This window comes from Pagrus pagrus (assembly GCF_965226575.1).
Source record: "Pagrus pagrus genome assembly, chromosome: 8".
Lineage (NCBI taxonomy): Eukaryota > Metazoa > Chordata > Actinopteri > Spariformes > Sparidae > Pagrus > Pagrus pagrus.
Window position 1 is genome coordinate 2,140,618 of NC_140192.1, and position 16,575 is coordinate 2,157,192.

A 16,575-nucleotide genomic window follows, 5' to 3' on the forward strand; every position below is an offset into this window, starting at 1 on the left:
TATTTTTTTGTGTAATTAGATAAAAACAATCTCCTTATTTAAAAGTTAAGTGAATTAAGTTTCATACAAAATAAATACACAAAACCACAGTCTTGCATCAGTACCTTATAGACGATAAGTTCATGCCTGCCATCTTTTAGCGTGGTCCCGTCTCCTCTCATTAGCCGGACGAAGGCCATTCCGAACGGCTTCTCCGATTTGTCCCGAGCTGAAGGATACACAGGAGGGTAAACTGTATTTAACACGGTGGCAGGATTACACGCAGGTGTTTGTCATACAAATAAGGCACAGTCACTCACAGTCCTGGGAGGATCTGTGTCTGAACATCACCCTCAGGTGACACCGACACACGTCTTCAATGGGGATTGTCACCTTGCGGGGAGCAAAGAAAAGTCAGTGGAATTATGGGGAGTGAATACAGGATTATACGTATGGAGGAAATGCTATCAGCTGGGAGATTTGTATGAGTAGCACATTCTGTGCTCATATCTTCCCCAGAAGATTATTTCATTGCATTGAGCTACAGTAAATCCAGTTGAAAAAACTAATTAGAGAACATGAGATACGGTGTTGGAGGCACAGGGCTGCACACGTGGGTCCTTGACATTAGCTTACCTTGACTGTCTCATTCCAGCACGGCTGCTTCACCTGGTAGTAAATGACAGACTTGTACTCTGTGATGCCGTCGTAGCCGGCTCCAGGAAATATCGCTTTCTGTCGAAGGTGAAGGAAGAAGGTTAGTTAACATAATAAGAACAATATACAGTTACCCTTTGATGCGTTTGCAACTTGGACATAAAGGCACCTCAGTCTCAGCAGGCAAAGATGATGCTAGCAGTCGGTCTCAGAAGAATAAGCTCTTTGTGGCTGTTTCGTATTGATTTTAAATTCCTTTATTTGTTTAGAAAGCACTACATGGCCTTGCACCAGTCAGTCAAGTCTTTTGCTTTATAAAGCAGGACGGCCTCCTAGATCTTCACTTCTTCTGTTTTAGCCGTTTCAAAAAGCAGAACTAAAACATTTAGTGATGCTGCTTCCAGCTGTCACGATCCAGCCTTTGGACCGTCCTCACAGTAGATCTGAGATGAGCTGGAAATTATTCTATTTATAAACGTAAACTAAAAACCATCTATTCAGTCTTATAAAGCGTTCTATAATTTAAGAGTTTGAGTGTTTATCTTTGGTTTCGGTCATAAGTTTCTGGACGTTTCGAGACATTCAGAGGCAGGTGTTGTTTTGGAAATTTTAAATTTGAAAAAAATCAGAAGTACATTTGGTTTGTGGAAGGTTTCGAATGTGAAGCATTCAGCGGCTTTTAGATGCTTCACATGTGAAGCAATTGGAGGTACACCGTTTTCAGACGTGTCGCATGGTATTTTTGGGACATTTCGGGTGTGGTTTTTGAATGTGCCACATGTGGTTTTGGGATGTTTCACATGTGGTTTTGGGATGTTGTACATGTCTTTGTCAGATGTTTCACATTTGTTTTTTTTTCAGATATTGTACATATGGTTTTTGTCTGTTTCACATGTGTTTTTCAGACATTTCACGTGTGAAGCATTCTGAGACTCGTGGTTTTTGGACGTTTCACATCTGAGAAATTAAATTTCACATGTCACATTTTCATAAAGGTGATGATGATCGAAGGGGAACTATCAAGGGGGATGAAGTCAGCAGGATTCATCATTTGGGGACCATATATGTTGCTGCTATCCAACAGTACAATATTTATAGCAGATTTACAAAAGTTAAAAGAAGATGGTGGCACAGTGAGTCACGTTAGATTACATGAGAAAAAATACAGATCATGTGTTGTATTTTCTGATCTATTTTACCTCCATGGGATTGCCCTCATCATCATGCACACTCAGTATGACCTCAACGTTTTTCGGGGTCTTCTTTTTACCGCGGTCAAACTCCCCCTGCAGCAAGGTCACGTAAATATCATTCCTCACGTTTCCTGGAAAAAGAACAATACAGGGTCAGTTTTTATGCACGCCTCTCACAGTTCTGTAAGCAATTAAAATGAACATGGCCAAGGCGTTTGTAGAGCAATGCCTAGCAACAAAGACTTCAATCCACCTGGGAGGATGATTTCTGGAAAGCCCATTTTCCTGACGATAGCCGTGCTGCGGTCTACAAAGTGGGGGTAGTCCTTCCTGACTTGGGCGAGATCTCCCGGGAGAAGCTTCAGGGTCACGAACAGCCCTGCAAGCAAACATGCAGCGAAATTCAATGAGGCAGACACCGCGAGGACACAGCCTGGAGACTTCTCACACATCATTTATTTCCCTCAAAACAACAAAGGTCAATTCAGAGAGACCCTTGGAAATCACAGGGGAACAGACTGTCTGCGAGCGCTTCATTTTACCCTGGCCTTTGTGATTGACCTCCCGCGTAGCAATGACTTTGTTGAAGACAGCAGTGAGAGGCTCGTTCTCTCCTATGACTCGAGACGGGATGAGTGGAGACATGATGAGCTGCCTCTGACGGATGTACGTTTCCATCGCTATCCTGGGAGAGAAACGTCGGGAAGAGAAGAAGACAATATCAGCCGCCGGCCCCTGACAGGTGACAGACAAATGGACAGAAGAGCAGCGAAGGCGACGTGAGGCTCTCTGAATCTCTTAAAAGATGCACCATTATGCCTCCCCACATCCCCATTTACCTCGAGTGACTACCAGAGAGCAAAGTAACACAGTGGGAGTGCTTCACTGAGCTTTATAAAGTGCTCATGTGTGTAATCAGAAGTGGCTAAATCTGATCAAAGACTCGTGTTGGATTTTCTCAGTTTCTTTCTGTCAGATGAAAATCGTGACTCTCAAACGCTGTGCAGTTCTCAAATCCACACTTCATTTTCATTTCACAACAGTAAATGCATTCAAATGTACTGTATGAGCATAAAAAATCAAAACCTCTGAGGCCCTGTTCAGACCTGCAGTAACAAGCACCCCGAGTGACCACTTGTGATCAGATCTCACTACTTGCTCTATATGCAAATAAACACACACACCACAGGGGCAAACGCACACAATGTTATACATATATAAAAACATATACTGTATAAAGCATCTGCCGAATTTACAAGAAGACCCAAATAATGAAGAATTTGTCAGAGACAGCGTTTCACAGCGTTTCTCCAACTCATCAACTCACTAAATTGAGACATTTTTAAATGGAGTCTGGTGACTTTCTCCAGTAGTAGCCTATATTGGTCACTGTTTAGTGTATTTGTAAAATGTGACATGTTTAGATCAATAAAATGTTTCTTCTTTCATAAATTGAGTGTAAATGGTGAAATCAGTGTAAACAGTGTGTTCAAACAGCTGCTAAATGTTGGCAGGTAAGACTTTAGCACTTTAGACACAGAAGCAGACAGGCTGGTACAGCCATGCTGCCACAAACTGACACTTTTTACAAGGAAACACACAACTTACTGTTTTCATTTAATGCTGAATTTACAACAAGGAGACAATGATTCAGAATCTGTCGCAGCCGTTTCACAACGTTTGTTCAGTTTCTCCTCATGAAACAAATCTTAAAATCACTACATTTGTTAAGGGAGTCTGGTGATGTTGCGGTCACTAGGTTGAAACAGTGTGTTTGCAAACATCTGCTGCTGACACTGGCAGGTTAAGAGAGCCCAAACATGTCGTCTCCATTACAGTGAACCACAGTAGATCAGATAATTGAAACTGAGTGTTTCTGTGAATGAAGGTGAACAATGTAGGTGATTAGATGAAACTGGCATTTGATTGGAGTCGAGGCTGCAGTGAACACTGGACTGGTTTGTTTGGCGTCTGAATGAGACATGAATATGGAAAGAAAATGTCGGTGGCACTTTGATGCCACAGTTTTTCAGATAATCGCCAGAAATGATAAGACGACGTGTCATTTTGGGGGCAGTGATGAATCCACTGATGATATTTACTTCTGACTCTCAAGTAAAATGCTTTGACGGCCTTTTGGAGGACAAATTAAAGAGTCAGACAGCATTGTATGGATTGATGTGATGATTGCACTGAATGTTTTATGAGCTGCAACAGAGTTTCAGAAACACTGCTGAATAAAAATATCAGTTTTCTGTTGTTATTTCAAGCTGAGAAATATACACTTTGTTCATTGTTCATTGGAAAATTCATTAAGTGTGACCTTTTTGTCATTAATTTGTAATTATCCAGCGGGAAATAAGTCACTCTGTTAATGAAATATAAATTAATTTGTCAAGGCTGGAAAGCTTGTTCTGTGGTACATTTATCTTTTGTAAAGGAACGCACTGGAGAGCAGAAAATTGCATATCCAGGAAAGTTTTAGTCACTTCCAGGGAGGGAACACCGCACACGAGCAAACAGAAAAGTCTGCTTCAAGTCTGGGTTTAGTACAACAGCCCTCCAGATACAAAATGCAAACGACTCCTTGTTTCAGGTGATAGAAATGTCGTAAAAATCCACGTTAAATATTTAAAATAATCATCCAAACATTTGATGAGTGCTTAGAAATCCTACAAAAACATGTTTCCGTCTCTACCTCAGTGAACTGTGACACGGTGACAAGAGACAAAGAGAGTTAAACCTCTGAGAAATTTGGTTTAGATGTCAAGACTCAGTCGAGATATTTTTAGGGGTTCCTCCATCTAGAGTCCCTGTATTATCGTCCTCACCCCCCCCCCAGTGAGCGGGTGCTGTGAAAAACGTGGCCTTGAAGCCTGCCTTTGACGAAAAACTGACACTCGGTATTGCAAAAAAGTTTTCATATTTGTCCTTGAAATGTAGCACTGGAAGAAAAAAATCGAAGTGCATCCCGGAGAAAAGACGTGAGGGAACGCAGTAAGCAAACACCGCAGCACAAGTCCTCTTCCAAATGTTTCCACATTATTTCTGCTCAATTGTGTGACGCTGGAAAAAAAAACAAGGTTGAGCCTGTAAACAGTAGAAGAAGGAGAAGAAGTGTGACAGCATCAAAAGACTCACTGCTGAAAAGGGATGAAATGCTGTTTGTCCTCGTCGTCTGTTTTGCCGTGGGCGACATCCGTAATGTCCATCACTGCAGTGACACAGAGAACATCAGTGAGGCTGCAGACTGTTGTCAAAGATAAGCTCATTTAACAGACGCAAGAACACAGAAAACAGCAAAACAGGGATTTTCTAGTTTTATACTTCTCAAAGTGGACTCACTATCAGTGTATTTGCTGAGTCAGGTGTTAGATTCTCACTCACCTGTTGACCGACAGACACAAATGTTTCACACTTTCATTTAAACGTCCTGTTTGTAAGTAGAGACGCTCCAATACCATGTTCTCCTTCCTGATACCGATTACGATACCTGGGCTTTGGGTATCGGCCGATACCGAGTAACGATCCGATACCGGTACCTCTTCCAACAGCTGTATATTCCACTACCCTGTATGGATGTGATATGACTGCTATTATTGTTGTGTGGCTCAGGTGAAACCTTGCAGAGACTGATTGCCATCATCATTATTTTACTTTGACAGTCGGTCATAACGGAAAAAGAACAAATAAAGAAATGTCTGAATAAATAATTCCCTGGGGCTCACGTCCGAGGTCCAAATGTTTTCAAATGCTTTATAAGGTTGCTGGTGTTGAAACTGGCAACACTGGAAATTACAGCCTTGCATACTGGACATGGTGAAATGTGAAATCAACTTCTTCTTCTCTGCTCTAAAAACAGCAGTTGCCTGTGTTGGCTGTTAGAGCAGCGAAGAAGAATAGATTTCCGGTGTGTAACGTTAAGCAGAGCTAGCGAAGCTAACTGGGAAGCAGCAGGGTCCCGTTTCTATATCACACGGTATCGGCTCGGTACACAAACTCACGTCAGAACAACTCTGTTCATAAGAAAAATTGCTCCCAACTTGTCAAACACTTTGGGATGGCAGGTCAGGATGGTCCCCACCTCAAACCTTTCAGTAGTGTGAGGAATATTTTGAGTTTTTGTATTTTCAGCTAACTCATATTTCTTATGATTTTGTTGGATGGTCAGTCTTAGATTGGACAGCGCAGGCACAACTGTGGCTGCGCGGCGACACATGATCGTTACACCTCTCTGCCAGAGAGAGAGTCGATTCAGAGCGTTTCTATAAAACACCGCTTCTGCTTCTGTACGAGAAGTTTTTAAAGAAGCTACTGACAAAGATATTTAATATATTTAAATGTTGATTTCTCAGCCAGCCGAAGTATTAATATTCAGTGACCCTCCGGATGTTTGATCCATTCTTAGTGGATATAATCACAATACAACAATCAATAACTCTGGCTCTGTAAACAGCATCAACTGTTTATCTGGTAAAACCTGCAAAACAAACCTGCAGAGGTCTCTGAGGGCTGAGGTAATGAAGTTATAGCGTTATCGTGATATGAGACTATACATCGTGGCATCTGTGCATTACTGATGATTATTAAGACTAATCTGAATTGCTCTTAACTAATATCTTCTAAAATCATTTGTCTTATTAATTGTTATGTAATCATCTGTTCTCATTATACAAACAAGCTGTGGAAATATTTACTCAGAGGGAAAATAAGATTGCACCACTGCTAAGTTTAAAAAAAAAGAATAATTTATAAAGATTTGAGAATTGTTTATTAATCTCTCATTAATCGACGGCGTGTGTGAGTGTTTGAACGGCCTTGGACAAAAGAAAAAGTCCGTCCAGCGGAGGAGACGCTGTGCGGGCGGCTGTAAACCAGCAAAGCACAAAAACAACATTCGATCAGTCGTCTGTTATCGTTGAAGGCCGCAGGCTTGAAATACTCTGACATCAGAGATAAAAACATGAAGTGATCTCAACAAGGAGAGAAAACTAACTGTCAAACACTGAGATTCACATTTCATGTAGCATCAGTACTCTCTGTTTTATCTCCACCTTCCTGTTCTGAATCCTTATTTTCAGTCTGTTTACGCTCTTCTTCTCCTCTTCCTTTTGTCCTGAGTCATTTCCTCCTTCATCCTCTCCTCTTCCTCAATTCTCCTTCCTTCTTCTTCCTCCAGTCTCCCTCTTTTCCTCTGCCAGTCTCTCCCGTGCCTCCTCTTGGTGGTGTTTATCGGTAGTTCGCTTATGTTTAATGTTGCGTTTGGGTATAACTAACTGGAGGTTCAGTGAGATGAGATATGATATGAGTGTGTTTGTTTCCCTGCTCTTTGCTTCGGTCCTGTGTGCTGCTGACTAACTCCACGTTTGACTCACAAACCTGACTAATATCCGTTAGAAGCTGACCTGTCCGGCACCCCGAGCAACCAACGGTGTTTATCAGAAATCTCACTGTGCTGATATGTTTTGAAAGTACTGATTAATATTGATATGGGTGTACGCTTCTGAGGAGATTTCAAAACATCCAGATACGTGTCGTGTAGCGTGTTTCAACCTAAACACATCACAGTATTACTTTAAGCCTGCTCTGAGTTGTTCGTTCCTCTCATCTCTTTCTTCTCCCCCTAAAATGTGTATTATTTTTTTCCTGGCTAAGAAGAACGTGGCTTCTGAGTTAAACGCTCTTTCTGACTCTGGTTTCAGTCCATTTGCTGGAACAGCAGAGGGAACCATTTCTCATCAAACCCACTAATCATCTGGCCAAAAACAAAAAAGACGGGCGCTAAACCAATTTCCCAGCGACTCCCTTTGCCAAGGCAGAGTGGAGGCATTTTCTAGGTCATGAAGCAGGTGTTCCCATTTCATTCAGCACATGGATCCTTCATTTTTACACCCCGGCAGAACCATTCATGCACCTAAAACTGCAGAAACGAGGGGGGATTTTTTTTTGTGGGGCTTAAACAAATCTGAAAAGTAGCTCACCAGCCACACCGAACGGCCTCCTCAGCCCTCCCGTGTGTTTCTTGCCCTCTTTGAGCTCCATGCTGCCCACTCTGATGATCTGACACACCAGGAAGAGCCGCTGCCTCATCAGGTCGCTGCTGCTCAGGTCCTGGACAACAAACAAAGGTGATTTATTGTGACACGCCGAGCGATACGGTGCATCACAATCATATGGCCGAAGCTGCAGAGCAGATGGTAAATATTACATGAATGAAATGATGATGAAAGCAGCAGTAAAAGCCTCAAACGTATCAGCTTTCTACCATCTATGTGGCTGCGCTTCCTGGATGTTTTGAAGCTAAGCAGCCTCCACTCGTGTGCTTTGAGGAGGTAAATACGACTTTAAACTTTCAGCTCTTTGCCTCGATGAACCGCTCGTTCCTAGTGGCCCACATAGATTTAACGCGACGACTTGTTTGCTGGGAACCGCTGCCTCTGTCATTAACATAAACAGCAGCGTTACAATGGAGGCAAATGTATTCAAATTTTCTAAAGACGTGCCGTGAATGTGAGCCATTGATTGAAAAACTTTCTGTAAATTCGGAGGCTTCCAGGAGCAAATTGTCTTCTTTTGTCACAGATTTCAGGCAGCGGTTTGGATTGTTTTAATCCGAAGCGGAGGGAATACAGGCGGCGGGTTGGGATTCAGTTACCGTGAATAGTGCTGGCAGGTTGTTGAGTTTTTCAATTTCTTTAGGCATCCCCATACTGTCCCAGCGCACCAGGAAGTTCTCGCTGCATGAATTCAAATATGAATCACAGTTAGAGATCACATTGTGTCAGGCATCAGGAGGAAATAAAGAAATACAAAACTAAGATACAGACTCTGCATTATTCTCAGATCAAATACAGAGGCAAGAAGATTTTGCATATTTAGAAAAGCAATAATGAAAGAGCCCAATGATGTGTCTCACAGTGGACACTGACTCCATAGTTTAAACATTTTCGGCCTGCTGGGTTCAGAAATGTAATTCTGCGCCCTGAGACTCCTCAAACAGTTTGACATTTTTAGGACCAGCGGACCGAAGCGACAAGACCAACATTAACAGTGACTGAAACGACTTTCTGGGAAAAATTTAATGAGCCCAAAATGACAAATAACTCAGCTTGATACTTAAATGTGGAATCAAGAGAAGAAAGTGCGGAGCGGACCTGATGAATTCGGACTGGTCGGGGTCGTACAGAGACATGAGCAGCTCGGCGTCTTCCCCAATGTTGCAGACAAAGTTCTTCAGGTTCATGAGCAGGCTGTAGGTGTGCACGGTGCTGAACAGAGTCTGACGCCTCATTTCCAGGTTTTGTAGTCGCGTCTGCAGAAAAGGAAAAGGTTCAGGGTCAGAGCACGGACACAGATGTTAGTGGAAACGGACAGCTGCTGTGGAAAAAAGTGACTTGTAGGGAAAAAATTTGCTCAGTTTTGGGACGTTATTAAGAATAATCATTGCACGGACACATCCAGCATTGTGATTCACAGTCCGTCTGATTTTAATATCAACAAAGCGTTCCTCTGGTGATCAGTCAGGCAGGTTTATTACACACCTATTAACTCTGGGGACAAATTAAAATGAAAATCAGGTAGAAAGAGCAAACAGAAACAGGCATGTGTGAGTTGACTGAGTGTAAATTACAAAAAGGATAATTCAATGACGAGAATTTGTTGGCATCATTAGCCGGACTATGAATTATATCTCTGGATGAAGCAGATTTAAATCTCAAGTCGTGCCTTCTCTTCTTGTATCCTGTCGTCCACGCTGCGGGAGGCGGTCTCGTGAGCCCGGAACAGACTGACCGTACTGGTCCAATCAGGATCCAGAGTGTTTCCTGCTTCATCTCGCACCACCAGGTCCAACCCCAGGATCCTGAGCATCAAACAACAAGTTAAGAGACAATGTTAGACCCTGTTCAGGCCTGGCTTCAACATCCATCCTGAGTGATCCGAACACAGGTGGAAACACTGAGGACACAGAAGAAGAAGAAGAAGAAGAAGAAGAAGACAGAGGAGGAGGAGGAAGAAGAAGAAGCCACAACAACAGCAGAATAGGCTACTGGTGGAGAAAGTCACCAGACTCCCTTTAAAAATGTCTCAATTTAGTGAGTTGTTGAGTTTGGAGGAACTTTATAAACTTTGTGAAGCGTCAGCGCTGACACGTTATTAATTATTTGGGCTTCTTGTTAATTCAGCAAATGTTCTACATGAAGTTCAATCTGTCTTTGTGTAAAAACATGGCGTCTCTTTGTCCCGGTGATGTGCGTGTTTATTACTGACAGACTTGGAGCTGTCCACTTGTGATCAGATCACTGAGGACAGATGTTAATACCATCTCTGAACAGCCTCTTACAGAAATGACTCAAGCCAATAAAACTTTACAATGGCGTTTATGATATGAGGCAATTTATTACAGTAAAATAAGGAAGCAGGATTCGTACCGGTTTCCATAATCAATCTTGGCTGTGACTTTCTTTTTGAGCTCCACAAGGTCATCCTTCGGCAGCGTTCCCGACACTATCTGAGATCGATACTCGATGAGGCTGTAGGCCATCTGCTGCAAACTCCTGAACTGGGTTGTTTTGTTTGCCTGTCAGATGAACACGCTCATGACAACACGTCCTGCACACAAAAATGTATTGAACTGGTGTAAAAACAGATGCAGTGATCAGAGACGTACCACGAAGAGCTTGTGCCATATCTGCGCCCATTCCCTCAGAGTGGCCCCGAGCTCCTGCACCAGGGGTAGATCTGCTGGGATAATTATTTCCTGCTGGCTACCGGCCACAAAGAGAGAAAAATAAGTTATTGGCAAAGTGGCTCATCACTCACACATCATGTCATTTAACTTGGACAGACACAACATTTCTATAAATGATAAATAGTTGGGTGGTCTCCCTGCACAGCCAAGAAAAGCATTACTGAATCCTCACTTATGATAATGACGAGAGGGCCGCTGTGTTACTGGCGGGGCTGCGAGCTAAAATCAAAGCGCTTAATCTTCATGTACGTTTACTGATACGTGATCTCACCCTATCCCCTCGACCGTGGCCTCCTTTAGGTGGATGTATGACGCCGGGAAAATGCCCTGCAGGAAACAAAGAGGTAATCAGTGTGTATACATCAGAGGATTGTTTCCTGGATAATAGAGTGCTAATGACGCGCTCACCTTTTGTGACTTCTTACGTAGCGTGTAGCCTCTGTACCAGCCTGAGGAGAGAAATTAATAGTGAACGTGTTGGAGTGAGGAGGAGGGGCAGTGGTGACAGGCAGGAGCACATAGTGTTGGACTTGTTTACATTACTGTGCGTCGCATATTGAGCGGCGCTCAGTTCAACATTTCACTGAAGCTCCTGTGCCGGCTTGCTGCAGAGCAGGAAGAGGGCGGACGTGTCGGGGCCTGTTGAGCTCACTCACCTTCCAATTTCTCAAGTATGTGCACGGTGTCGCCCACCTGTAGACACAGCTCCTGCTCACCGCTGGGCTCATAGTTGTAGATCACTGAGGGGACAGAACCGGAGCGTCTCATTAGGAGGAGCACACACAACATGCAATACAAACTGTTTCAGGAACAGTTCACCCAGAAATGAAAATTCAGTGAGTGTAATCTAAGTCTCCAGAGGCTCGAGATCCCAGATTGATTTAAAAACATGTTATTTACACCCTCTTTGAAGCTGGAGTCTTCACTGTAGCTGCTCAACTAAAAGCATTAGCGTGCAACCCGTCTGAAGTGGGTGCACGAGCTTGATCGCCGTATAAAGTTCAAACTGAGGTTAAATGCAAGTAACTCAGAGCTGTAGTACAGTAAAATGTGCCACCACTGTGTAATGTGATCTTATATTTGATGTCAGACAATTTAAATGATCTTTTATTTAATCTAATTTCAGATCGATGTGGAAGACGAGTTGTAACAAGTGTTGGAATGATTTAAAAAGACTTTATATACACGTTTTTTTAAGCCAAAATCTTTGCTGCAGTTGCTAAAATAAAAACGTGGGTGTAAATAACGTCTTTTTCAAATCAGTCTGTGATCTCGGGGCTTCTGCAGACTTGGATTACAGCGGACGAGCTGTATGGAGACATGTTATGTTGTTATTACACCATTATTACATAAGGACTCAGTAGTCACTGGTCGGTCCTGGCAAAATACTCAAAACCACTACTTTCAACTACAATAGATGTCTCCAGGGCCAGATTTTGCCTTGATGACACACACACACACACACACACACACACACACACACACACACACACACACACACACACACACACACACACACACACACACACACACACACACACACACACACACACACACACACACACACACACACACACAAGGTGAAAACACTGCCAGCCCACACTGTCGCAGCTGGGAACGAGGCTATAACGTGACAACGAGGAAGGACTTCTCTTTTCTTGGCCCGTAGCTGAGAGCAGCAGAACGACTGTATTAAATTAAAATCAAACTTTTTTAGAAACAGGTTTTTGTTTTTATCTCTTCAGATCAGACCTTTAGAAATGCTGTGTGTGAGCCAACGTGCAGTCGGAGAGAAGAAGCAGTGAGAAAGCGCAGCTGGTACTTTTGACTTTGATACTTCAGAAAACCGAACCGCTCCAGATATTCATAATCGATACGCATCGATATTTTTATCAACACCTGTGAGCACACCTGCTCCTTTAAGAAAAGACTTCAGCCGACAGTTTGACTGATGAGTTTTGTTCCTTCACAAGGTCCAGTGGATAAAAAAAAAAAAGGAAAAACCCAAATCCCTTTCCAATCACTCATTGCACAGAGGAGCGAGTCTGTTTTTAAAAAAGTTCTGGATCAGAGGTTTGCAGAGCTCTCTCTCAGGAAAAGGAAACCAATTCACCCTCCTTGTTGCAGAACTTAGACGATCTTGATCTTCGATTTATTCCTTGGCTCTCTCTAACGGCAGGCCGTGTGTTTGTGCAGCAGAACCGTGTGACTCAGACCTTTAATGCATTTCGACGATTCTTAATTGAAACGGATGCCCCGAGGCTGCGTTTAACGTTCCAGTTAATGGGACCGGGCTGCAGGAGCAGGAAGCTTCAGTGTTTAAAAGTGTGGCGCAGAGCCTGAGAGGCGATGGCATCACATCCCTTTTTATTTCTGATGTCATCTCACCGCCGAGGCCTTTGGTCAGTAGTTACACATGCAGGTTGTGTGTCTGCCAGCTGGCTCACCTGTGCGGCCCTGCCCTACCTTCACTCAGTTTATTAACCTAACAGCTTTCCTGGAGGCGGCTCACTCTTTCCTTTGCACCTCTCTAACCAGGACACATGTGGGAGGGATCACACACGGATACGTCTGCGCACACGCACCAACACACACACACACACACACACACACACACACACACACACACACACACACACACACACACACACACACACACACACACACACACACACACACACACACACACACACACAAAACCAGACGGTGTTGCAAAAGAGAAACCTTGGCAAACAGTTGTGTAGCAAAGGTCTTTGTAACAACTTGAGGGAGCTGCAATAGCGCGCAGCCACTTGTTCTCATGGTGAGATAGAGGAACCACAACTCTGCCCTGACTTGCATGGTGATAATGCTCGTTGCTGGAGGCTAGATTTCACAGCACGCTTCAACTGGCTCAGCTTATCACACCTCAGTCTGAATACCAAAACTTGACATGACTGAATCCGACTAGCCCTCTCTCTCCACGACTTCCTCCTCACTCAGAGATATTTTCCGGCTTTCCATAAAACACATTTGCTCAGACAAAACATCTCCACAGGGAATCTGTTTCTTCGTCCGAGACCGTGTTTGTGTATGCAGCTCATGGCTTTCTTTAAATATTAGGTTAGACACATGCAGGCTGTGTTGTTGAGATATCACCTGCACTTGACGCCTTCCAGTGAGATCCGCTTATCCAAAAGGAAAAAACAAGTGCCGACACCTCGAAGGGTTCAGCACTAACTAAGGATGTTTACTCAATTACAGCTGTGAGCTACTTTACTTGAGTATTTCCGTTTTGTACAACTTTAAACTTCTCCAGTCCACTACATCTAAGATGTTGATATTGTACTTTTTACTCCACTACATTTGTCTGACAGCTTGAGTTACTAGTTACTTTCAAGATCATAATTTTGCATCATCTTCCTGTCCAGTGAAAACAGCTTCATCTCCAGATGTGTTGATTTTGAATGATTGTGATAAACTGATGAAAGAAAGAGTTCACCCGCAAACGTAAACCCAGGCATCATCTCCTCCCTCCACGCTGATATAAAGTCAGGGAAGTTTCATAGTCCACAAAACATTTCTGGTGAGTTGCAGCATTCTCCTGAAGAACTGAAGTATCTGGGGACTTGTTTAAAAACAGAAAAAAACAACCAGAAGAACATGAAAAGGCTCCATACAGCTCGTCTGCTGTAACCCAAGTCTCCTGAAGTTCTGACATTTACAGTCTTTTTTAAGATGAAATCTTCACCGTAGCTGCTTAAAGCGTTACGGTGCACGAGCCCAAACACAAGTCGAGGGTGTAAATAACGTGTTTTAAAAATGAATGTGGGATCTCAGAGCTTCAGAAGACTTTGATTATACCAGACGAGCTGCAGGAGCCACACCATTTCTGTTTTTTTGGTTGATTAGCAGAATGCTGCAACGCTGTTTTGCTGTGAAGCTCCAGAAATGTTTTGTGGACTACGAGACTTCACCTGACTGAGGACATGATGACTGGATTTACATTTTTTGGGTGAACTGCTCCTTTAAGAAATAAGGAGATCTGATGTGGTTTTAACTGGACATGAAGCGGATGAGAAATTGTAATCCGGCCAGTAACTAGTAACTAAAGCTGCCAGACAAAAGTACAATATCTACCTGTGAGATGTAGTGAAGTAGAAGTATAATTAGCTTTAATTAGCAGGAAACAGCATCACGAAGCTGAAATCAGGCTGTTTTTCTGACGTTTTTAGACTGTTCAGATAAACACGGCTCTCACAGGACAGCCGCGCTGCAAACATGAGGATTTTACAGAATATGATTAAACTAGCCAGCAGGAAAAGGAGTCGTCTCACTGACGGCCCTGTTTGCTTACTGTATGTAGGTCATGCAGAGGCATCAGTATTAAATTGAGACCCAGCATGTCGGACGTTTAAGTAAAGGATCTGAAGACTTTCTCAACCGCTGAGGTTCTAAAACTCTGTCGATACCGAACACGCTTTACTTCCTTTTTCTCAACTTCAAATCAAAGTATGAATTTCCTCACATCACAGTTTCAGACCAAACAACTGAGAGTGTTATGGACAGAAAGTGCAGGTCTTTTGAACTCACTTACTAACACACTGTTAGTTCACTGATGTGAATTCTCTTTAAAATAAAAAAGAGGATTTGTTTCAGCAGGATTTCTTTTTGTGCAGCCAGAACAATATCGAATGAAACGTGCTCTGGAAAAAATGACATCTGCCTCTGGTCATGCCGAGAGTGACAATGGCCCATTCACCAACTTGACACAGTGTCCGGGCCCGGCAACAGCGTGGCAATAAGCCAGTGTCAGGAGCCCAGCTGAGCGTGTTGTGATGCCACACTGTCTAAACTAAAGGCAACAGTCTGGGCCTTGGCAGCACGGCTCATCTGCACTGAGATCTGCTTCTTTAACCTTGAACACTGAGCCTGTAGCTGCTGATGTAAAGCCTCTATCTGTGCAGCTTCAACTTTAAAGCACATTGTAATTTAAAATCAAAGTCTGGCTTGTTCACCCTCAACGATTTATCATAGAAGTAGATTAGAAAACAATTAAAGGGGAACACGGCTGAACAGTTTGAGCGGCTGCTGGCAGCTCATCAAACTTCACACGATTCAAAAGAGAATCTATTGTTCTTCTCACCAACACGACCACAACTATTCCAACTTATGGCATTTATAACGCTCACAAACAAACAGAAGGAAGTGAAGAAAGCACGCGGCGGAGGACACGAGAGCTTAGCAACCAGCCCTTTAACATACAATAGTACAGAAAATAGGGCCAGTGAATTCATTCTGATTCTCAAGGGGAGAAAGAAATGAAATAATAAAGCCAGTTACGGAGCCGGCACAAGTCCCCTGCAGCACAAACACACTCCGATTTAACAAAAATAACAAGTGTACTTCACACAGTGGAGGTACACTGGAGCTTACTGAAAGACTATTGAAAATATACATAATATACATCTTCACAATAAAAAGGAAATGTTTTGGTTTAAAGGCGACTGAATACAGAGGCAATAAGACCTCACAAAGTCCTATCGCTCTTCAAATACTTCTGAGTTATGAACTTCTATCTTTGTGAGATACCTACTGAGCCTGTTTTTCATTGGGTTCAGGATGTTACAGCTTGTCACGGCTTGGTTTGATGCGTACTCTCCAACAACTATTTAAATTTATACTACAGACTGACTCTCCCGTGTAAACTTAAAGGGACAATATGTAAGAATTTAGTTAAAAACATTAAAAAATTAAATAAAATCATCAACTGAATGTGGAAAATAACAGTTTTGACGTTACGGTGTCTATTTATTGTGTTGCAGAGAAGTTAGCATGCTAACCAGCTAGCCCTGACCCTTCCCAGTGTAAAGCTCCTGTGCACCAGCACACATCTGGTCCCTAAGCTCCCAGTCCGAACCGATAGCTGCATGGCTAATTGAGCTACCTAGCTAACAGCAGCTACAGCTAACCGCAGTTAACATCGATGCTTAGTGCTCACAGACAGTGTTTTGAGTT

General features: G+C 43.0%; 1 protein-coding gene across 2 annotated transcripts in view; it reads right to left on the reverse strand.

The window, feature by feature from the left end:
• Nucleotides 1-16,575, reverse strand: part of dock5 (dedicator of cytokinesis 5) — a 48,592-nt gene that overhangs the window by 24,974 nt on the left and 7,043 nt on the right. For both annotated transcript variants that reach the window (XM_084360715.1, XM_084360714.1), the window contains exons 2-17: nucleotides 11,235-11,318; nucleotides 10,987-11,027; nucleotides 10,850-10,905; nucleotides 10,498-10,594; nucleotides 10,259-10,407; nucleotides 9,555-9,690; nucleotides 8,984-9,141; nucleotides 8,485-8,566; nucleotides 7,811-7,940; nucleotides 4,971-5,043; nucleotides 2,372-2,514; nucleotides 2,083-2,208; nucleotides 1,836-1,960; nucleotides 616-714; nucleotides 300-372; nucleotides 105-208 (exon numbers count right to left, since the gene is read on the reverse strand). In XM_084360715.1, the coding sequence (XP_084216841.1) occupies nucleotides 105-208; nucleotides 300-372; nucleotides 616-714; nucleotides 1,836-1,960; nucleotides 2,083-2,208; nucleotides 2,372-2,514; nucleotides 4,971-5,043; nucleotides 7,811-7,940; nucleotides 8,485-8,566; nucleotides 8,984-9,141; nucleotides 9,555-9,690; nucleotides 10,259-10,407; nucleotides 10,498-10,594; nucleotides 10,850-10,905; nucleotides 10,987-11,027; nucleotides 11,235-11,318 (1,676 nt within the window). The remainder of the gene's footprint in view (nucleotides 1-104; nucleotides 209-299; nucleotides 373-615; nucleotides 715-1,835; nucleotides 1,961-2,082; nucleotides 2,209-2,371; nucleotides 2,515-4,970; nucleotides 5,044-7,810; nucleotides 7,941-8,484; nucleotides 8,567-8,983; nucleotides 9,142-9,554; nucleotides 9,691-10,258; nucleotides 10,408-10,497; nucleotides 10,595-10,849; nucleotides 10,906-10,986; nucleotides 11,028-11,234; nucleotides 11,319-16,575) is intronic.